This window comes from Papio anubis, chromosome 11 (assembly GCF_008728515.1).
Source record: "Papio anubis isolate 15944 chromosome 11, Panubis1.0, whole genome shotgun sequence".
NCBI classification, from domain to species: Eukaryota; Metazoa; Chordata; class Mammalia; order Primates; family Cercopithecidae; genus Papio; species Papio anubis.
Genome location: NC_044986.1, coordinates 80,766,151 through 80,790,228, shown reverse-complemented (window position 1 = coordinate 80,790,228; position 24,078 = coordinate 80,766,151). Strand labels below are relative to the sequence as shown.

The following is a 24,078-nucleotide window of genomic DNA, read 5'->3' as shown; positions in this document are numbered from 1 at the left end:
TTCACTCTGATGGTAGTTTCTCTTGCTGTGCAGAAGCTCTTTAATTGGATCCCATTTGTCAATTTTGGCTTTTGCTGCCATCGCTTTTGGTGTTTGAGTCATGAAGTCTTTGCCCACATCTATGTCCTGAATGGTATTTCCTAGGTTTTCTTCTAGAGTTTTATGGTTTTAGGTCTTATAATTAAGTCTTTAATCCATCTTGAGTTAATTTTTGTGTAAGGTGTAAGGAAGGGGTCCCGTTTCAGTTTTCTGCCTATGGCTAGCCAGTTTTCCCAACTCCATTTATTAAATAGGGAATTCTTTCCTCATTTCTTGTTTTTGTTAGGTTTGTCAAAGGTCAGATGGTTGTAAATACGTGTAAATGTAAATGTGTGGCATTATTTCTGTTCTGTTCCATTTGTTTATATATCTGTTTTGGTACCAGTACCACGCTGTTTTGGTTACTGTAGCCTTGTAGTATAGTTTGGAGTCAGGTAGCATGAGCATCCTATATTTTTAACATATTCAGTTAATTAACTGATCACTGGTAAGACACATACCTTTTAAAAAACCCTTTTTTTCCCCCCAGAAACAATAATGTGTGGAGAATTAGAAATGAGAAAACACAGATTTTTTAAAAACACACAAAAAAGAAATTACATTCTCACCATCCAGGAATCATCACTAGTAACACCTTAGAGCATACCCCTCTGGAGAAACATACAGATGTAAATATAGATAGATAAATGATCATAACGTACATATAGCCTTATAACCTACTTTTTTCAGTCAACAATCTCCCCTTTCTATTTTAGTAAATTTCCATCTCATCTAATATACAGACCATATTCAAATTTTCCCAACTAATCCAAAAAGTCCTTTACAGCTGATCTGTCCAAATCAATATACAATTCACAATTTCACACTGTATCTACTTGTTCTTTACATTTCTTTTAATGTAGCACCATCACCTTCCCCCACCATCTTTTTAGGACAATGAGAAGCCAAAGAGATCTCACTGCTTTTCCTACTGAATGTCCAACCTTCTGAATTTATCTTCTTCTCATTCTTTTATCACCCATTTTGCCAGATAGAGAAAAACATACATTTATGACCCCTTACGGTTAAAAATGTGGGAATGAATTTAAAGTCTGTGTAAGAAACGAACATTTTCCCAGTATTCTACTTTATTCCCAACATAAAATCAGGTTTCTTCTTTGGATAAATTACAACCACCTCAGAAGGAAAAACCCTTCACTCAGTAGATGCTGAGGGTCCACTGATATCCATAGAATGCATAAAGTAAAACCAGCCAGTTGACAAGCCTGGCCCATGTACAAAGTCCTGAATAAACAACAAAGAATCATTATAAATTTGAAGAAATATTCCAAAAGAAAGAGAAATCAAAATAAGCATAAAGAACAAAATGACCATTTAAAAAGAGAAAGAATACAGGGAATCAAAGAATTCTCAACAAAATGAAACAGAACAAACAGAAACTCTCTACTTACCATAGTTCCTGAAAAAACAGTTGAATGATATGAATAAGGAACAGCATATACAAAAGTTCTTGGAAATTGAAAATATGATTGCCAAGATAAACAGTTAAATAAAATAGAGAGCTGGAATATCAAGTCGAGAAAATACACCAGGAAACATAACCAAACCCAAAGAAAAAGAAAAATGTATAAGAAAAAATAAAAAGGTGAGGAGATTCAATTCAGAAATTCTAGTTTCTGATTACTAAAGATTCCAGAAAGATAACAGAGAAAATAAAGAGAATAATCATAAAAATAACAAGAAAATTTCACACTACATTAATCTCCAAAGAGCCTAATAACTGCCAAAACATTAAGTGGAAAATAACCAACCAACTACAACAAAACTCAAATCTAAGGACATCACTGTGAAACTGCAGAATGCTAGAAATAAAAGATTAAAAGTATCCCAGAGATAAAAACAAGCAAAACACAACGTACAACGGATCAGAATGTAGTAGACCATTCAATGGCTAAATAAGATCCTAGAAAAGCAATCCCCTCAAATTTCTAAGGGAAAACTCTCTTCTATTGCAACAAAACTATTTCACACCAATGAAACTTATTAATATCAATCATATGTGAGACCAGAATAAAGAGATTTTCAGTAATGAAGTAACCAAAACAGTATGCCATTCATTAATCCTCTCTTAGGAAGTAAATTAAAGATATATTCCAGCAAAGTGAGAGAATAAACTAGGAAGAAAGAAGACATGGCTATAGAAAGAATGGATCCAGTCCCAGATTATGGAAAAAGTAAGTCCCTGCATGACAGCTCTAGAGAAGCTTTGGACAGTAACCTGTTCAGATGAGAACAGGTTGACTGAGGTGGGGAGGGGGCCACACATACTGTTTTTTCATTAAGCCTTTGAATAGTGTATGAATTTTTTTTTGAAAAGTATATATACGTATCACATTGATTTTTTAAATTCAGTCACATTAGAAACAAATTTAAAGAGGCAATGACACGAAATTTTGAACTCAGTCATCTTTAAACTTCTATTAGCATTTGGGAAACTTTAAAGATGACCTAAAAAGATTTTACAATTTTCTTCTCATAATTTTGTTGTCATCACATAACAAAAAATAGGGTCAATTTTATCCGTGTGTAGTACCTAAGATTTCAGAGGCCATAATGACAGAAAAGAACCATTTACAACTTTACACAAAGAACCTCAAAAAACACTTTTTTATTTTTATAGTACCAATCATTGGTTACAAATTCACCTACTACTACTTGAATTATGCTACTTCTTTCATTATTAGAGGTGGCCTGGTCTTATTAGCTGATATTTAGTCATGCTTCATGATTCAGGACAAAACACCCAAACACAAAAGATGGTACGTGGTATAGCTAGTACAATGACTGGCTCACAGTGGATATTTGACATATTTTACCTATTTCCCACCATTCCCTACCACCTCTCCCCTTAGACACTAAAACTCCTAACCAAAAAATCATCTCCCCAGACCAGCCAGCAGAAAAACACTATATACCAATGTCTATTTTCTAGTTACAGTTAAACTAGGCTGTGAGCTCAATGTCTGGATAATTCAATCATATAATTTATTTCTGCCTCAAGAGAAGTTGAACAATTCTATATCCAAAAAGGATTCTCTACTCTTTTGTTCTTTAGTACAGAAAAGTTTCTTTTCAAAACAGTAGTCAAATATCCACAAGAATGGAGAGGAGTAGTACAGAAAATCCCTGAGTAACAGAAAACAATTTACCTGACTTTAATAGAATATTTACATTAACCATCATTTCTAACACAGGAGCCAAATTTCACTTCAACTAGCCTTTCATGTCCACATACCGCATGTTTTGTTTTGATGGCCACCAGGAATTCTAAGACAGAAAGCAAACTGAGCAGCAGAGAGAAGTCAGGCTGTTCTTTCTTAACTGTAGTTTTAAGCTAAAGTTGGCTATTGTACAAAGTACTAATACAGATTTAAAACCAAATGAAAGGTATCTATGACTTAAAATTAGTATTTTATTCCTTGATTTTCTGCTTTGCATCTGACCTTGTCTGTAAGTGCTAAATGCTTAAACAAACTAAATGCTACTGAATCAGATGCCAGGATCCGACATCGTTATCCTGTGACTTTGGACAAGTGAACTTTGGACAAGTGACCAAGTGACAGCACTGCTATGAGTCTAGATTTCCTCAGAAAAAAAAAAAAAAAAATTAAACGTGAAGATCCCAACAAAAACTGAATTATATGACTACCATTATGTAAAGCAAAAATTATTGTTTCTTGTTTGTCACTTAGTTCAAATCATAGTAGCAGCCCCTGAATACTGAATAACTACTCTGTTTCAGGCATTGGATTAGCCAATTTACAACTACTATTTCTAATTCTCTCAACAATCTTACAATGTAGTTATTATGAAAATAAAGAAACAGAAGTAGAGATTGCCTTACCAAATATCATACAACTCGTGAATACCAGGGACTGTGTAATGAGACCCTCATGTAATATCCCACAGGTTTTTTTCCACAAAACTTTCTATTATATACTATTTACAAATATTATTCTACAGAAACCTAAAAAAACATTAGGAACCCAAGTAAAAAAAAAAAAAAAAAAACTAAAGTCAATCCATTTTGCAATTCAAAATATCAGAGCTGGAAATGTTCATTATGTACTCACCTGATGCAGGAGACGTTTCAGTTTGAGTAACTGAGTTTTTACAGCAGTGCAATCCTGAACCATGTGCCGAAGGGTCATCTCATCCAGTATCACTGTATTTTCTGGTACATCAACAAACATCTTCTGAGCCTGGAAAAAGGGCATTCCTCCATAGCTTTCAAAATGACCCAAAGGAGATTCTCTATAGGGAGAGCCTCTGGAAGGGAAGAAGGTGGAGGGAAAAGATACACAATACAATCTCAGAAAGAAATAAGGATAATGAAATTATTGCAGTGATTATTACAAATCACTTATCATTATCACCAAGCCTCTGACTTGCACTCACCTCAGTCACTGATATGTTTCCACAAAAGGTGCAATCAGCTCTAGTTTATTAAAACAATTATCTTCTGTATCCCCCATCCTGTGTGTATTTTACATACTGGAAGAATAAACCTTCTTTAGGAACTGGGATAGAAACAAAATCCTCTGGAAAGACTTTATCTGAAAAAATTAAACTTATTCTTCCTTTTCTGCAATGACTGTTGTTCATCAGTTTTTAACTTTGTTTAATCTCTTAAATTGCACACCTTTTTTAGCCCCATAACAATGCTACCAACATTAACTCTCAATTTGTATACATCCTTGGACTCCCATTTCTTGAAAGTCCCAACAGGCAGTTAAGACGAATTTTTTGTTTTTATATTACTAATAAAGCATGTTTTCCAATAAAGGTTATTTAAGCTTTTGTAAAAGTTTTATATATACAGCGTATTTCCTAATCTTACAGTGCATTAAAAAAATCTACTCTCAGTAAAACCTCGTCCCTACTAAAAATACAAAAAATTAGCCAAGCGTGGTGGCACGCGCCTGTAATCCTAGTTACTTGGGAGGCTAATGCAGGAGAATGCCTTGAACCCAGGAGGTGCAGGTTGCAGTGAGCCGAGATCGCACCACTACACTCCAGCCTGGGCAACAGAGCTAGACTCTGTCTCAAAAAAAAAAAAAAAAAAAAAAATCTACTCTAAAATTTTTTACATTTCCCTTCAGTTTCATACAATAACATACATGCCAAATAAGGAAAAAAAAGTAATGTGTTTCATGGGAGTAAAAAGCAAAATATTTTAACCAAAGTATTTTAACCAGAAGTCATAGTTACAGCAATATAAAATGGCTACTTTAATTCCAGTTGGTTCTTAAATTGTGACAAGAACCTTTTTTTTTTTTTTTTGAGATGGAGTCTCGCTCAGTCACCCAGGCTGGAGTGAAATGGTACGATCTTGGCTCATTGTAACCTCTGTCTCCAGCGTTCAAGCAATTCTCCTGCCTCAACCTCTCAAGTAGCTGGGATTAAAGGCACCTGCCATCATGCCTGGCTAATTTTTGTATTTTTGTAGAGACGGGGTTTCATCATGTTGACCAGGCTGGTCTTGAACTCCTGATCTCAGGTGATCCACCTGCTTTGGCCTGCCAAAGTGCTGGGATTACAGGCGTGAGCCACTATGCCCAGCCAAGAACTTCTAATATATGTGAAATCACACTTGCTGTATCGCAAATATACACACACACACACACACACACACAGAGTAAGTAGAGACAGGGGTTGCTCAGGCTGGTCTTGAACTTCTAGCAAAATTTCAATATATAAGACACTGAAAAAATATTATCTCCAATATAATGGCTATTTTAAAATGAAGATTAAAGTTAAATTCATAATGCATTAAATGTGCAAAAATTCCAATGCATTAAATTTCAACCATATTGGAAACATAGAAATATAGTTTCTACCAAATTTTCTAGCTTTTAACAAATATTGCCAAATCTCTGAATTCTCAAATATTCAGTATGAGGTAGAGTTTTACCAGATTATTTTTCTCTGAAACTACTTCTCATTAAGTACTTCAGGCCCGACTTTCTTTTAACCCAAGAAAAAGATTTTTAGAAATTTTCAAACTGTTGATCTTATGATGCCACAGACAGCCTGGATCCTATTTATTCTTCAGCTTCTTCCCTCACCACACCTGCCTCTCTCAGAGTGACTTCTTAATTCCTACCTAATTACCTGAGATTCCCAAAGCATGCTACAATCTCACCTCCAAACCCACAGCCTCTGAGCAGTCTTTGCCAGTCTCTCCATTCTGCCCTCCACTGTGCGCACTTGATCTAGATAATTCCTCTTCATCTTAAATTAGCTGACACTACTTCAGAGAACATTTCCTTAAATCCCCTAAGGCAGGACTTGGTACTTCCATAGGTGGTTTTATAGAGACCTGTACTGTGTCCCATTATAGTATTTATTACAATATACTTTGTTTGCAATTCAGCCCAAATTATAAACTCCATGATGGAATGAACTGTGTACTCTTTTCCTTTGCATCTGAGTTTTTGGTTTTTTAGTTTTTTTGTTTGTTTGTTTTTGTATTTTTGCACTGAATGCGTAAGAACCACGTATTTTAACCACTAGAATTTTTTTAAAGCTTATATCTCCAAGATTCTAAAATTCTGTAGCTGTCACATGACAAAAGCACTGCTTTAGAATTATAATCTGAATAGTTAATAATAAAATTAAAAGGTACTTCTTATTTTGCCAAGTGAGAGAGAGAGATTAGAAAGGGAATATACTGAAGGAGACTGGTCTGCAGGCTACACCATGAGAATCAGGTATGGAATATGGACATACATTGACATAAATGTGATCCAAATGCATGGAATTAAAAAATTTAAAATGTTTTAAGGAAGAGTAAAGTAGTCTTGTTCATTGACACCAAGAACTGACATCTAGAAAAGCCACAATAGCCAGCTCTCACCTCAGATTTCAGTTTGAATCATATCTGACAGTAATTAGCTACTGAAAATATTTATTATCTTTGGGCCATAGTTTCTTTAACTCTCAATGTTCTCTACTGCTCATTGAACAAAGTTTATATGCCTCAGGTTCCATTTCAAACACCTCCCCCATAAGATTCAAAATTAATCCTGTTATTTTTTCCTAGTACTGAAATGCTACTTTCTTCAGAAGCCCTTCCTGATCCCCTCAACTAGATAAAACTATCATTTTATGATCCTTAATTTGTTTCACAGCATCAACTAAAGAAACCTATACACTTTTCAACTCCAATTGGATTGTAAGTCCTTTGAAAACAGAGCCATATCTTATTCATTTTAATATTATCTGCATAGATCATTTGAGTCCAAATTCAGCTGCTACTTACCAGCTACACAACACACAGGGCAAGTTACCAAATCCCTCTATGCTTCATTTCCTAAACTATAAAATGGGCATAATAACAATACTTGTCTCCTTAGGTTAGTATAAGACTTAAATGAGGTAATATATGTTAATATATGTGCTTGGACTAATACATAATATATAGTAAATATTAATAAAAATGACTTACTATCATATTATTATTAATAGTTTCCAACCTCTTTATCTTGAGACATTTCTTCAAATAGAAGTATCAAAAGAATACTACAATGAACAACAATATACCCTTCACCTATATTTAGTAACTGTTAAAATACTGACACATTTGCTTTGCATCTATGTATTTGTTGCTAAACCATCTGACAATAAGTTAAAAGTGACATAAAATCCTACTGGGAGAAACAAATGAAGTTTTCTGGGGAAAAAATGAATATAACAGAGAAATCTTAGAGACAGAAAGAGGCAAAGATGGAACAGAAAACAAATATATAACAGGGATTATTTTCAGAAAATAAAAGGAGACTATGAAGATAGGAGGGAGCGGGAACACAGGACAGAAAGATAATGAAGATTTTAATCTCAGAATTTGAGATTTCAGATACTGAGAAGATGATGCAGTTTCCACATAAAAAAATAAATCTTAGAATGGGAGGTAAAATCACTTTCTAAGACTAAAGACACAAATCCAGGGGCAAATGTGTAAGAAGGGTGAGAAAAAATAAGAGATGAAGGGGGAATTACTGGCCATAATTCCCCACATTAAGTTTATAAATTTGTACTTCTGTATAAATTTTAACATTCATGAATTTCTAACAGAAAACTCTGGTAGTGAAAGCAACACAAAGAGTGCAAAGCTGCTGTGGCATGAACACACTAGAATGCTAGTAGCCATGTGTTAATGAAGTGAGATCTTATGTGGCCAATCAGAGGCCAGACAGGCAGGTAAATATGAAGACATGAACCATTAGAGATATGGGCGAAGGCAAAAATGAGTCTAGTGGTTTCAAAGGCATGAGAAATGAAAGTTCACTGTCTCCGATATTATTTAACCTTGTTCTTTAAGTGTTGCCAATAAAATCAATAAGATATATATAAAAAAAGGTGTAAACTAGAGAAAAGAATCGTGAAGAGATAACCTTCTTTACCCACTTAAACTGAATTCACATACAGTTCCAGAACCTGATATTAAACCCACAAGCATAAAAATCATTGTTGCATAATTATTTACTGCAGTTTTAAAGGAATTTCTCTAAATTCTATGGCTACACTCATATACTTACAAATAACTGTATTCTTCCCACTCCCAACAGAACTTCTTGATTACTAAGATGTGTGATTTTGTGCTAATCTAAAAGTTCATGATTCATAGGTGAGACTAGCAAGTGCAGATGTTTGTATCTGTGTGTGTGTGTACGTGTGTGGGGTGGGGAGACTTTTCTTCTTCATTTCTTATGTAACCTGAGTCACAGTTTTGTTTTCATAAAATCATTAGTGTTTCGTGACCATTAATAAAAACTTTATACTAAAAGTTAAATGTACAGATTTTTATGTTTGTGGTAATATTATAACACAATCCCAATCAAAATTTCAGCAAGTTATTTTAAGGATATTGGCAAGGTGATTCTAAATTTTTTATTAGAACAGGCAAAAGACCCAAAACATCCAAAACAATATTGAAGAAGAAGAAAGTCGAAGGACTAACACTACTCAACTTCAAGGCTTACTATACAAAGCTACAGTCATCAAAATGGCATGTGTGGTATTGGCAAAAGAACTGACGTATCAACTGAATACAACAGACAGTTCAGAAATAGGCCCACATACATATAGTCAATTGATCTTTGACAAAGGAGCAAAGACAGTTCAAAACAGAGTATAAAAGATAGTCTTTTCAACAAATGAGACTAGAACAACTGGACATCCACAAACAAAAAGAATGACATTAAATCTTTCACAAAAATTAAGTCAAAATGGATCAAAGACCTAAATGCAAAATGCAAAACTATAAAATTCCTATAATATGAAAAGGGAGAAAATCTAGGTGACCTTGGATTTGGCAATGAGTCTTTTGGATATAATATGAAAAGTATAACCCAAGAAAGAAAATACGGATGTTGGAAATGTTAAAACTTTTTGAAAATCTGTCCTGCAAAAAGTACTATCAAGAGAATAAGTCACAGACTGGAAGAAATCATTTGCAAAACATGTATCTGATAAAGGATTGGTATCCAAAATACACAAAGAACTCTTAAAACTCAACAAGAGAATAAATAACCCAATTTTAAAATGGGCAAATAGCTAGAGGCCATTATTCTAAGCGAATTAATGCTGGACGAGAAAACCAAATACCACAAGTTCCCACTTATAAATGGGAGCTAAACATTGTACTCATAGACCTAACAATGGTAACATAGACACTGGGGACTACTAGACAGGGGAGGGAAAGAGGAGCAAGGGCTGAAAAATTGTTGGGTACTATGCTCACTACCTGGGTGACGGGATCATCTGTATCCCAAATCTCAGTACCACACAATATATCCATGTATATGTGACACAAACTTGCACATATAGCAACTGAATCTAAAGTCAAAGTTGAAATTATAAAAAAATAAAAATGAGCAAAGATCTGAACAGACACATCACCAAAGACGATACACAGATGGCAAATAAGCATGTCAGAAAATGTTCAGTATCATTTATCATTAGGGAACTGCAAATTAAAACAACACTGAAATACCACTACATACCTAATAGTTAATGTTCAAAACACAGAACCAAATGCTGATAAGGATATGGAGCAGCAACAGAAGCTCTCATTCATTGCTGGTGGAAACGCAAAAGGGTAAAGCAACTTTGGAAGACAGTTTGGCAGTTTCTTACCAAATTAAACATATGCTTCCCATATGATCCAGCAATAGTGCTCCTTGATATTTACCAAAATGAGGTGAAAAATGTACGCCCATGCAAAAATCTGTATATAAATGTTTATAGCAGTTGTATTAGTAATTGTTAAAACTTAGAAGCAACCAAGATGTTTTTCAGTAAGTAAATGAATAAACAAACTGTAGTACAGCCATACAATGAAATATTATTCAGTAATGTTTTTTGAGACAGAGTCTCTCTCTGTTGTCCAGGCTGGAGAGTGAGGTGATCTCAGCTCACTGCAGCCTCAACCTCCTGGGTTCAAGCGATCCCCCCACCTCAGCCTCCCGAGTACATGGGACTATAGACCCATGCCACCACACCCAGCTAATTTTTTTGATTTTTTTGTCAAGACGAGGACTCAATATGTGCCCAGGCTTTTTCTGAACTCCTGAGCGCAGGCTATCCTCCAGCCTTGGCCTCTCAAAGTGATGTGACTGCAGGCATGAGCCACTGCACCTAGCCAGTTTTTTTGTTTTTTGTTTTTTTTTTTAATGAGATATCAAGCCACAAAAATATGTAGAGGAACCTTACATGTATTTTGGTAAGTGAAAGAAGTCAATCTGAAAAGACTATCTACTATCTGATTACAGCTCTCTGACATTCTGGAAAAGGCAAAACTGTAGAAACAGCAAAAAGATCAGTATTTACCAGAAGTTCAGCAAAAGAAGGGAGGGATGAGTAAGTGGAGCACACAGAATCTGAAGGGTAGTATCTGTATGATACTGAAATGGTATGGCATTATACATTTGTCAAGGCCCATAGAATATACAAAACAGAGTGAACCCTAATATAAACTATGAATTTTAGTAAATAATAAAATATCGACTCATCAATTATAATACAATCATGCAAGATGTTAATCATAGGAGAAACTGTATCTAACGGAAGGTGAGAAAGCATATGAGAACTCTATTTTTGCTCAATTTTTCTGTAAACCCAAAGCTGCTCTAAAAATATAAAATCTATTAGTTTAAAAAAAAAGAACGAAAGAAAAATAAAGCATGACAAATGAAGAGAAACAATGCCAGAATGACAGAGATTTCTAAAACTCCATTCCTCCATTAAAGCACTAAGAACACTGGCAAATTTATCAAAATCAACTTTTTCAGAACTCTAGAAGTCAGCCAAATGCTTACGACAACTAAGGAGCATTTAATCAATAAAAACTGCTGAATCTCAGAGAAACAGCAAGCTCTGTGGCATTTTAATTTATCCAATAGCCACACCCATCTCCCTACCTTTGCGGTAGCTTGAGAACCAAAAGCATTCCAACAAGCATGGCAGCTGTGAAATCCAGCAATCACTAGAGATTGGGGGACAAAATGGGTTTAGAACTCTCCAAAAAGCACCACTTCCAAAGAACTGCTATGATCTGATCTCTCTGGCAGCTCCCTAGAAAAAGCCCATTCTCAGGAGTTGGTTTGAGCTGATTCAAAGCTTGTTCATTAATTCCCTTATCCCTAGTGCACTGCTTAAAATCTCAGCTGCCTGAAATGACAATATCAATTGGGACAAACAAGAAGCTGACCAAAAATCATAAAAGGAAAACCTGAGGAAAGAAACGTCCACAAGAGGCTTTGAAATGCTCCAATATAGTCCTGGGAATACAGAAGAACATATACATGTATAGGCTGTAGATGTACATGCCAAGGAAATACCAGAGAATTCCCTAATCTTCCACCTTTGGCTGACTTTGAAACTGAACAAGCAGGAAGTGAAGGCCAAGGCAGAGCCGCAAACTACTTCCGGGGACTGCAGGTGTGCCTAAGTTGCAAACTACTTACAGGAGTTGTAGGTGTGCCTAAGCAAACACACAGAGCGCCCTGATGGAGGGTGGGAGACTTATTAGTAAGAGGCATTCAATGAAATCTCCTTCCAACCATTAGCTGACCACTAATCAAACCAAGCAAAGACTTCAAATATTTTTTTAAAATACAGACTTTTTACAGAATCTGTCTAGAAAAGTCAGTAAACAACCACAAAAAAACAACAACAAATTCTGGCCAGGGAGAAATCTGATTTAAGTAGTTTTCACATTATTTGTATTGATTTTTTCAAATTTTTTGTGACAAGCAAGGAATGATGCTCATACATTCCCTTAGTTAAGTGGCCACAGTGAAGTGAGGAGGGGCAGAAAGAATGTAACTAATGACCAAACATGTCCCAAATTTGATGAAAAACTTTAATCTGCATATCTAGGAGGCTCAACAAACTACAGATATGATAAACTAAAAGAGGGGTATATTACAATTTAACTGTTGAAAGCCAAAGAAAAAATGAAAATCCTTAATGCAGAAAAAAAAGCCGGTGGGGGTCGGGGGGACTCATCACGTGGAAGACATGCTCAATAACATTAACAGCTGATTTCTCATCAGAAAGCATGGGGGTTGAAATATTACAAGGAACACTGCCAACCAAGAAGTCTACATTTGGCAAAACTATCCTTCAAAATAAAAGAGAAATTAAGATATTCCCAGATAAACAAAAACAGAGAATTTACTGCTAACACACCTTCCCTACAAGATACAGTGAAGTTAGAGACTTGAACAACTCACTTTCAATAATGGACAGAACAATTAGAGATATATGAGAAAGTAGAAGATTTAAACAACATTATAAACCAACAAGACCAAAAAGACATCTACAGAATATCTATAAAAATTAAATTAGCAATCAAAAAAAAATGCCATAAAGAAAAGCCCAGGCCCAAATAACTTCACTGGTCAATACTACAAAACATTCAAAGAAGAATTCACAGAAATCCTTCACAAACTCTTCCCAAAAGTAGAAGTGAAAGGAATACTTCCCAATTCAATCTGTGTGGTCCTGATATCAAAACAAGACAAGGATATCTCAAGAAGAAAAACAAAACTACAGACCAATATTTTTTAAGAATACATATACACACACACACAAAAAATCTTCAACAAAATACTAGCAAACTGAGTCACACAACATACCAACATACCAGCACAACACACAACATACCAAAGAATTATATACCATGACCAAGTAGACTTTTGCCAAGAAATGCAAGGTTGGTTCAATATCTGAAAAAGTCAGTGTATTACTCCACATTAGTAGAACGAAAGCGGGAAAAAAAGATTATCTCTATAGACACAGAAAAAGTAACTGACAAAATCCAATACCCTTTCATAATAAAAACACTCAACTATCCATGAATGGAAGGGAACTTCAAACTGATAGAAAGTCTCTTTTAAAATCCACAGCTAACATCACATTAACAGTAAAATATTTAAAATATTTATTTTCCCTCTAATATCAGAAACAAGACACACCTATTGGCTTTCACCACTTCTACTCAACAGAGGTTGTAGCCATAGCAATTATGCAAAAGATAAAAAGAAATTCATCCAAAATGGAAAGGAAAAGGTAAAAACTATTTGCAGATAACGTATCTTGTTCACAGAAAATCCCACAGCTGGGGTCCCCAAACCCCTAGCCAGGGACCAGTACCAGTCTGCAGTCTGTTAAGAACTAGGCCACACAGCAGGAGGTGAGCAGAGGGCAGGCATGCAAGCATTACTGCTTATCTGACAAGAGCTCCACCTCTTGTCATATCAGTGGCAGCATTAGATTCTCATGGGAGCACGAACCCTCTTGTGAGCTGCGCATGCAGGGGATCTAGGTTGAACACGCTTTATGAAAATCTAACTAATGCCTGCTGATTTGAGGCGGAAGAGTTTCATCCCAATTCCAAAACCATCCCCCAACCTCCCACCTGTGGCCTGTGGAAAATCTGTCTTCCAGGAGACTGGTCCTTGGTGCCAAAAAGGTTGGAGACCACTGTCTACAGGACTAAGCAAACAGAGGGTTAAATGACTTGTACATGAACACTGCAGCCACTCAGGACTGCAGTAAAGCTTATAACAAAGAGGGAAAGTGGGCCAAGGGCCAAGGGCCAAGCCTTTTTGTAAGCTCCAGGTAGGAACCAGTGAAGAGGAGTTTCACTGAAGAGGGTGACTGGAAAATAAGAATCTTTGATGTAAAAATGTTCCTGGGGAAGTAGTACATTTGGGAAAGAGCTAGGTTTCAGTTATGATTAGAAGAATGTAGGTGAAGAGATGAAGAATGTGAGTTTGCTAGGATATGAGAGAATTCCAGATAGCATATCAAAAGGTGTAGAAAAAAAGGAGGTCTAGGCGGAAAAGAAAAGAGGAAGATTAGACCAGGTAAAAAGACAGAGGAGTATTACGATGAGAACATGAGTGGATGTATTAGTTCTCAACCACCAGTCTTCCAATACCCCTGAGTAAAGGATAAGGCATGATCCTATAACTAATGACAATAATAATGGGGGTTAAGGGACAGAAGAAAGCGAAGCAATACTCAGGAAGTTTTAGAATGGAAAAAGGTCGTTTGCACATGCAATATTGAAAAGGCCCTGGGGCTAGTACACCCAAACCTTTCTAATATCAAGGCACAGAGAGAGATTAATAGTTTTAAGTTATGCTGGGGTAAGGCTCGTCTTGGAGGAGGTTTCTTTCTGTACCACCCATCCCATAACTTGCTCAGGTGGATCTGGGTGTCTCAAACCCAGCACCAACACCCTAAAGATTGAGAGTTTCAATGAACTGATCAATCTATATCCATTCACAACAAACCAGTATACCTCAGCCCAATTGTTGGGAAGTTCTGTGCTAAGTCAGTCAAATTAGCAACCCCTAAGAATGCTGTACATTTTTCTCTCCTCAGTAAGAACCACTTGTGTGCATGATCCACACCATAGTCCCTTAAAATAAACTAAGTATAAGGGATTTGTGATCACATGTTTTGGAAAATGGCTACATATTATATCTTTTACCACCTTTTGCAAAATCACAGTACTATATTTATACATAAAAGCACAATGGAGTCCGCCATTTAAAAAATATTTATAATCTATTCATTCTCATACTCATTTGACCGGGGACCCTCTCTTTTTCTACAACTGTTGACATCCAAGGAACAGTTGTTTGAAAATGTTGCTTAACTTTTCTGACAAACTAATTCAGGAAAAAAACACACCCTTTATCTTATGCATACTGTGTATGTTGTAATAAATCGAATTTTATTCTTTGCTTTCACTGCAAAGAATCTTAGAATCAACGTTTTCCCTCACTTTAGGAACTATACAACACCATGTTTTTCTTCCATTATTTCTTTAAACCAGTTGAACTATTTGTATTGTAAATGTGCTCCAAAATGACCTGAAATCCCTGTGGAATGAGATAAGAAAGTGAAAAGGAAAAACTACTAACTTCCATAGAGTGCCTACTGTAAACTAGACACTACTCTAGGCACTTTTACCCCTGATTCTCAAACACTGAGAGAAAGATATTATTAATTATGTTTTAAAGATAGTAAAGTGGAGATGGTTTAAATAAATTATCTAAGGTTGCAAAGCTAATCTGTGCCAGGTCAGGTTTTGATCCCAGGTTTCAGTGACTACGGAGCCTCATTACAAAATAAGATCTGATCAATTTAAAGACTATCCTCTACTTTGAAAAAGAAAAGACTAAACAGTACCTTCAGCACTAAACAGTACCTTCCTCTGATTTTAATGGTACTTGTGGAATTTTTAAATTTTAACTTATTACATGAGCAAAAGACGACCAATCACTTGGCATTAATTTTAAATATTATTTAAAAACTATAAATTTAACAAAATTAACATTTCATCATTTCCAAATGAGAGCTAGAAAATCATACCATAACTTGAAGTCCAAAAAGCAGATATACATAAAGTATTTATATTTATGATAAAACTAATGAAAAAACATTTGGGTCAAAAAGAACAAATTAGACATATTATTCCAATTAGTACCACATAAAACTTGAGTGCTTTTTGGTGCCTCTAAAAACAAACCAGACAAAAACAGGTTTTTTGAGGGTTGTGGAAAAGGGAGAATTATAATTCAAAATCAGAGGACAGCAAATAAAATCTAAGTTAGAACAGTACTTACCTGCTCAAGTCACTTTTTCCATGGTGATGATAGTGGTCAGGGTGGCTGAGATGGTAATGCTCCTGTCCACTCCACCTCTGGGGTGGCCTTTTCCAAAAACCTTCCTGAGGCTGCCGAACATTTCTGTCTGGTCGGTCAAAGCGGTTCATATTGTCACACTCCACTAGACAGATTCAAAAGAAAAAGACTATAAACATGTACATACTCCATAAAAGTTAACTCTTATAGCTTGATAATTAAATGTTGCTGAAAATATAAAAATAATATTCTAAAAATATCAGCCATTTATGTTAATCACAATATCAAGATTTCTAAAAGCATAACCAGTTCTTCTGGTGAAAACTGAACTTAATATCATTCAAAATGAAGTAAATTATAAAACTTTTATATCACAGTCATGTAAACAATTAACTGCCACACTGTTTTAAAACAGGCAAATTATCCTGGAAATCAACATTATACATCTAAACACTCATAATCAGTTTTAGGTGGTTTTTATCACTGTCACAAGTTGGCTCTGATTTCAGAATGAAAATGACAGGAAACAGTAGATTTTTAAGAGAATTCATTCCTATAAATGACTGCTACAATTAATTTTCATTGATTTCCAGAAGCACAAATTAACTTTTCATCACAAACAAATCACACTTTTAAAATTAAGCTCACATTTTCAGAAAGAAAGACGCTTCAATCTGCCTGCAATAGGAGCTTGTTCTAAAGTCTAAAATGCCACTGAAAACAAAGCCAGTACTTTGCAGCAACAAACAGTACACTCCCTTAAATCCAAATACCACAAAAACACGAGAAGAATCTCTTTGAAACACCCAAAGCTTCTTCACTTACCCAAATACTTTTTCCTCACATATCTGAGCACTCACTAAGAGAGTTACTTTGCACAAGGGAGACATTGTGTTACCGACTGCCTACTCAGACATAGTTGCACCCAAGGCACTGCTGAACAGGCCTTCCTTCCTGCTCAACTCCCAGCCCTCCCTGTGGGAAGCAAGCCCAGTTTGCCCTGTGACTCCATCTTCACTCAGTGCTTACATAGCTACTGACTTAGGACGGTTACTAAAAATACTGCTAAACACTAACCCAAGCCACAGAACAGGAAAAGTTTCTCTAGTCTGAGAACTACTACATGAGAAAGTTCAAGTCCTGCATGTTCAGAATTCCTTGTAATAAAAAGCTATAAAAATCAACATAATCCCCATTTAAAAAAACAAAAACAAAAACAAAACCTCGCTTATTTAAATTACTGTTTCACTGAACCAAAAACTTGAATTTGAAACATGACGAGTGTTTCATTACAGTATACTGGATAAAAACAAACTTTGGCATTCCAAAAAAGGATATTGTAGTTTGAAAAGGACAGATGTTCAGTTCTCATATATACTGAATTCATTTTAATGTATTTCTTCGAAATGTGTAACAATTTACACACATTTTTTAAAGGACACTGAAATTTTGTTTATATTCACTAGAATCACCTTAAGAAGAAATATACATTTAATAATGTGAAAAAAAAACTTTTTTCATGTTTTAAAAGAAACCTTACATTTGAACTTATTTCAATTTGTTGTCATCTTACAGGAATAAACCAAGTTTTTTTTTTTTTTTTTTTTAAGTTCACTTATAGAAAACTTCACAAATAAAGGCATGGTGACCATTATGTCCAAAAATGTCAGAAGTAGAAAATAAGATAGCAAAAGAAAATTTAAAATAATCATCTCGAGAAGGTTTTTCTTTTTGTTTGATGAGACAGGGTCTCAATCTGTCACCCAGGCTAAAGTATAGTGGTGCAATCATAGCTCGCTGTAACCCCAAACTCCTGAGCTCAAGTGATCCTTCCGCCTCAACCTCCAGACCAGCTAGGACTACAGGCATGAGAGGCCATGCACAGTCTTTTGTTTTTGTTTTTTTTTAAGAGATGGGGTCTTGCTATACTGCCCAGGCTGGTCTCAAAATCCTGGCCTCAAGGGATTCTTCCACCTCACCTTCCCAAAGTGCTGGGCTTACCGGCCTGAATCACCATGCCCAGGCTTCAAGATTTAAAATTGCTTTTAGCTTAGTGCCTTTAGCAACATCATATATAAATTCGTATTTGTATTATATTCATAGATTCAGTCAAGACCCAGTTAAGTATTTCTACATGGTATTAAAATGTTTCTTTAGTTTAAGTAACTCTATATAATGAAGGGATAATCTACATTTAACTGTTCTGAATTCATATTTTTCCTCAATTTAGGCAAGAGAAATTCCACTCACTCCCAAAGCAAGAAACATTGTCAAAAAAACAACTTGATAGGTTATTCGAATGGTATCAACACTGTCCACACAGAGGACGAAGCAAGCAAATCGCGTGAATAGGCCAGGAGATGGGTTAAATATTGTGAGCAATTACAATGTAGAAACTGATGTGGTGCTTTCGTATTTGCTAAAAGTTGTAGGTTCCACATATAGACTCCAAATTGAGGAATATTTATTGAAACTTGAACTCAAACATGGGCATAATGGCAAGTAAGCACTGGAAGCAAACATTTGCCATAACCACAAAAGACTAATGTTCAAACTGAGACAAAGTGGGCTTAAACTCTAGAGAAATGACTGCTCCAAGATTCTGCAGAAAGTATCATGTTTAACTTCTCAAGGCATCCATCAATTACGTGTTATATATTTTAAAATGCTGCTAAAAAGATAATGTGGAACAACACTGCTGGTGGTTTCTTAGAAAAGATTAAAGATTTTGAGATGAAGTCTAGCTCTGTCACTCAAGCTGGAGTGCAGTGGCATGATCTTGCCTGACTGCGGTCTCCACCTCCCAGGTTCAAGCTATTCTCCTGCCTCAGCCTCCCGAGTAACTGAGATTACAGGCACGCATCACCAAGCCTGTCTAATTTTTTTCTATTTTTAGTAGAGAAAGGGTTTCACCGTGCTGGCCAGGCTGGTCTCGAACCCCTGACCTCAAGTGATCCACATGCCTTGCCCTCCCAAGTGCTGGGATTACATGCGTGAGCCACCACCCCTGACACAGAGACTGATAAATTTAAATTTAAAACAGGACAGGTAAGATTAAGAAAGAAAATGAGTCCCTCTGAATGTGTGTAATACCATAGGGAATGATGGTGGCTTGTGGCAAACTAAAGAAAAAACTGGTGAACCTGAAGGCATCCCAGTTCAAAAATTCAATGTGCTGATCACAACCAGATGCAGATGCAGGCGAGACTGGGCCCTAACTATGAGTTGAGAACCCCTGCTAGAGAAAAATACAGGCCTTCTGAAGGAAGTCTTTAGCATGAGATAAGAAACAAAGAAGAGGCCGGGCGCGGTGGCTCAAGCCTGTAATCCCAGCACTTTGGGAGGCCGAGGCGGGTGGATCATGAGGTCAGGAGATCGAGACCATCCTGGCTAACATGGTGAAACCCCGTCTCTACTAAAAATACAAAAAACTAGCCGGGCGAGGTGGCGGGTGCCTGTAGTCCCAGCTACTCGGAGGCTGAGGCAGGAGAATGGCGTGAACCTGGGAGGCGGAGCTTGCAGTGAGCCGAGATCGCGCCACTGCACTCCAGCCTGGGTGACACAGCGCGAGACTCCGTCTCAAAAAAATAAAAAAAATAAAAAAAAAAAGAAACAAAGAAGAAAAAAGTGTGATTAGCAAAGTACTCTGAGGGGGAAGTCAAGCACCAAATTTTCTGTTTTACCCTTAAGCTCAAAAATAAATTTCTCTAAATATTAAAGGACAACCTGACAAGTGTTTTATTGATACAGGCACTAAAATATCAACCTTAGACCCCACAACTGTTAGCTTACACTCAGGGTCACCAAAACACTCACGTGTGGATTTCTCCGTTGGGGATCAGAACATGATACTACAAAGTGTGGCACTTTGGCAAGATGAGTACTTTGAACTAAGGGAAACTGGAAATGCCTCAGAGGTAAGGTCTTTCTGATCTTCCTATCCTCTTGTTTCCTGCCCTTCTTCCTTCTCCAAAGTGAGTTACAGAAACCAGAATTCCTCTCCCCAAGGCAGGTCACAGAAACTAAAAATCCTCTCCCTCAAAGGAAGCCCTAAAACCTAGAAAGATCACTCACTCTCTTTTCCCTTCTTCCTTGAAGACCCTCATTCCAGAGGGGTTCTGCACCATATGTGGGAGGCAGGAATACTACAGAGAATCCAAGAAGAATCTGAACAGACAGTCCTTGCTGGGTCACCCTCCCTGCCCTCAGTCTATCACCATTAGATCATAACCTTTTGTCCAATCACATTTCTATACAGCTGTCCATTCTTTATCAAGCCTAAGCATAAAATCAGAGTTTTCCCTGGGTCTTCGGGTCTTCATTTCTGAAGAATCCCATGTCATGTACAATTTTGATTAAATAAATGTGTTACACTTTTTTGTTAACTTGTCTTTTGTTATAGGTATGTCAGCCATGACCCTTATGATGGTTGAGAAAAAGTATCGTATTTTTCTGCCCCTACATTCTCTGACATGGTATGGCTCTGTGTCCCCACCCATATCTCACCTTGAATTGCAATAATCCCCATGTGTCAAGGGCAGGACCAGGTGGAAATAACTGAATCATGGGGGCAGTTTCCTCCATGATGTTCTTGTGATAGTGAGTTCTCATGAGATCTCATTGTTTTATAAGGGGCTTTTCCCTCTTTGCTCAGCACTTCTCTCTCCTGCTGTCATGTGAAGAAGGATGTGTTTGCTCCCCGTTCCACCATGACTGTAAGTTTCCTGCGGCCTCCCCAGCCATGCAAAACTGTAAGTCAACTAAACCTCTTTCCTGTATAAATTACCCAGTCTTGGGCAGTTCTTTATGGCAGCATGAGAATGGATTAATACAATCTCCAAAAACTTTCCTCCAATAACAGTCTCTAAATCCTAGCCCACAAATGTCCAGAAAACATTTGACCAACATTCTCTCCTTCTTTGTGTGACTACATATATCACTTAATAGGGAAAGATTAACTGCACAAATGCATTCACCAGAAAAAAGAGTCTCCTCATGGCTTCTTCCATGAAATGACAATTTAACAATTGTCATTCATAATGAGGTCACAGCAAACTTGTATCCAAATTAAAGATTTCAGTGAGGTGCCACTCTTCTGTGGGCCAAAACTCCACTGGTACTGGTAGAATTAGGGGCACTGAAACCATTTGTTATGGTTCACAGTGAGCAATCTAACTTTTTTTTTTGAGATGGAGTCTCGCTCTGTCGCCCAGGCTGGAGTACAGTGGTACGATCTCAGCTCACTGCAATCTCTGCCTCCCAGGTTTAAGCGATTCTCCTGCCTCAGTCTCCCAAGTAGCTGGGACTACAGGCGTGTGCCTCCACGCTCAGCTAATTTTTTTCTATTTTTAGTAGAGATTGGGTTTCACCATGTTAGCCAGGATGGTCTCAATCTCCTGACCTCGTGATCTGCCTGCCTCAGCCTCCCAAAGAGCTGGGATTACAGGCATGAGCCACCACGCCTAGCCCCAGTCTAAATGTTTATCAAACCTCCATAATATAATCAACAACCAGAACCTATAAAGGACTAAAACCTGTAGTGGAAAGCATATTATAAGACTCCCTAAACCTCTACCAGTCCCTGTAACATTCTCATCTTCCCAGCCAAAAAACTGTAATGGGTGTGTATAGTCATTCGGGACTTAAGAGTCATAAAAACAATAATTTCCCACTTTCCTATAGTACCAAACCTAGACATTATTTTATCTTTGGTGCCTCAGGAGGCTACATATTTTAGATCCATGTTCTTACATGCTTTCTTTAATGTTCCTTTACTCGAAATAGCCAATAGTTGTTTGCCTTCTTCTAGAAAAATCTAAAGTACTGTTTACGTGGGATGTTTCCAAGAGTTCCCTCCTACTTTTCACAAGTCCCCAATCAAGACCTCAAAGACTAAATTTCCTTGTGATTGTACTTTTATCTAATATTTGGGTAACTTTCTGTTGTCTGCTAAAGATAAGGCAGGCTCTAAGATGCTTTCTCTCTACTTCCACTCAGAAAGGGCATAAAGTTTCCAAGAGAAGTTGTTATAATTCTGTCAAAGTAAAATGCATTACCTAGCATGTGATTTATTCCGAGGAAGTAAATCCCTCACTCCTCACTACCAGCCCTAAAAATTACCATTAAATTTCCCAGATCATCAAGTCTCATTATTCTTCCCCTATAACTTTCCAATGGTTTATGTTTTTCCTCTGTGTTCTACAATATTTTTCTACTTGATCATTCAAGTCACTAATTTGGATTCAATAGCAGTGATGCTTTCTGTCATTTACTGAATAAACTGTTCTGTTGGGAAATCTTGTCTTTTAACTCCAGAAAAAAATTGTGCTGCAATTCAATCTAAGTGATTATCTCCTTGGACTACTCTAATCCCCAGGGTTCTGTCATTTTCCTTGTTCTTCCTCAGTGTTACCTGTGATTTTTTTCTTTTTCAGCACTAGAACTCAGCTGTTTGCCAGAGCATACTAAGCGACAGCAGAACCACAAAAAGGTGTAACAATCTCTATCGCTGTGAGAGAGTAGTGGATATTGTCCTCACCTTCTCATTCTCTCCTTACGGAATTATACATGCAATGTCCTCTATCATGTGCAGAGCCTTCATTATGAAGAATACACTTCCCAGTCCCAAAGGTGCTAGGTTTGGCCATGTCACCTGCTTTGGCCAAAAGAATGTGCTTAGAAATTAGTGTCTTCTGTAAATGAAAGTGGTTGTCAGGTTAGCTCCAGGGGTCTGGGTGTTTTTCTTTTTTATTTTATTTCATTTATTTTTATTTTATTTTATTTTATTTTTTGAGGAGGGAGGTGATTTTATTTTAATTTTATGGGCTCCTTTCTCCCTTTTTTTGGTGATCTAATTGCATTGGTTAAAAGCAGCTAAGCAGTTCTTTAGAATACGCTTTCTAACCAAATCTAACCTTATTTAGACAATGCAGATGGACAAGCTTGGATTGTTTGAACTAAAATGGGAACACTAAACAACTATCAAACCCTCACTAATAACACTGTGACTTTGCTGTCAAGTGTAGATTCCCCACTTCAAAAAATCTTGTGACCATTTGGTATGGCTTATCTGGAAACTTTTGTAAATCTTATGTTTTAGTAAAATATTTTTTGTTATTCTAAAAAAAAAAAAGGGCTAGCTCTTAGCTAAGACTTTAAGAGACATAATATGCATGTTTCTGCTCATCCTGTTGCATTTCTGCTGTCATGAGAACAACCTGCCCCAAAGTGGTCCTCGTCTCAAAATGAAGTAACATGGAATAGACCTCAAGCCAGTCCCATAGCCTCAGCTTCCCAGCTAATCCTTAGATCCATAAATGAGAAAAATAAATGTTTATTTTGAAAGCAACTGAGATTTTGAGAATGCCATACAGCATTCCGGCAGGAAAAATAAAAGCCTCACCAGTATGACAAATAGAAGCTGGTAGTAAAGCAGTAAAGCAGGCTACTAACACCCCAGTGAAGCATTAGGACAGATACCTCACCTCTCTGAAATATTCCTTGCATTTTTCTAGCACCATGGATAAAAGGATCCCACTCACCATTTTTACTTTATTTCTAGCCCATAGAGGCCTGTGAGACCAGGCAAATGTTGATTGACAGGAAATTCTCAGATTCCTAAGGGCAGCCCTCTCCCCAGGAGTATCCCCATTTCAACCTTTGCCCCTAGGGCTTTTTTATGCTGGTTTCTGATTCTCCAACAGTCCTTAAGATAAAAAAATCCTACAAGTGCTATGTCATTGGAGCAAAAAGAACCTAAGTCCCCTCTCCCATATGGATTATCTAAAGCCTCACCCCAGCAGTTACTGGG

General features: G+C 36.7%; 1 protein-coding gene across 12 annotated transcripts in view; it reads right to left on the bottom strand.

The window, feature by feature from the left end:
* CCSER2 (coiled-coil serine rich protein 2) overlaps positions 1 to 24,078 on the bottom strand; it is a 188,225-nt gene that overhangs the window by 64,750 nt on the left and 99,397 nt on the right. For 10 of the 12 annotated variants that reach the window (XM_009214468.3, XM_009214469.3, XM_017962838.2 and 7 more), the window contains 2 exons: positions 16,251 to 16,413; positions 4,173 to 4,368 (listed from right to left, as the gene is read on the bottom strand). In XM_009214468.3, coding sequence (XP_009212732.2) covers positions 4,173 to 4,368; positions 16,251 to 16,413 — 359 coding nt within the window. Of the gene's footprint in view, positions 1 to 4,172; positions 4,369 to 16,250; positions 16,414 to 17,093; positions 17,319 to 24,078 lie in introns of those variants that run through there. The other 2 variants (XM_009214475.3, XM_009214474.2) reach the window with 2 other exon arrangements.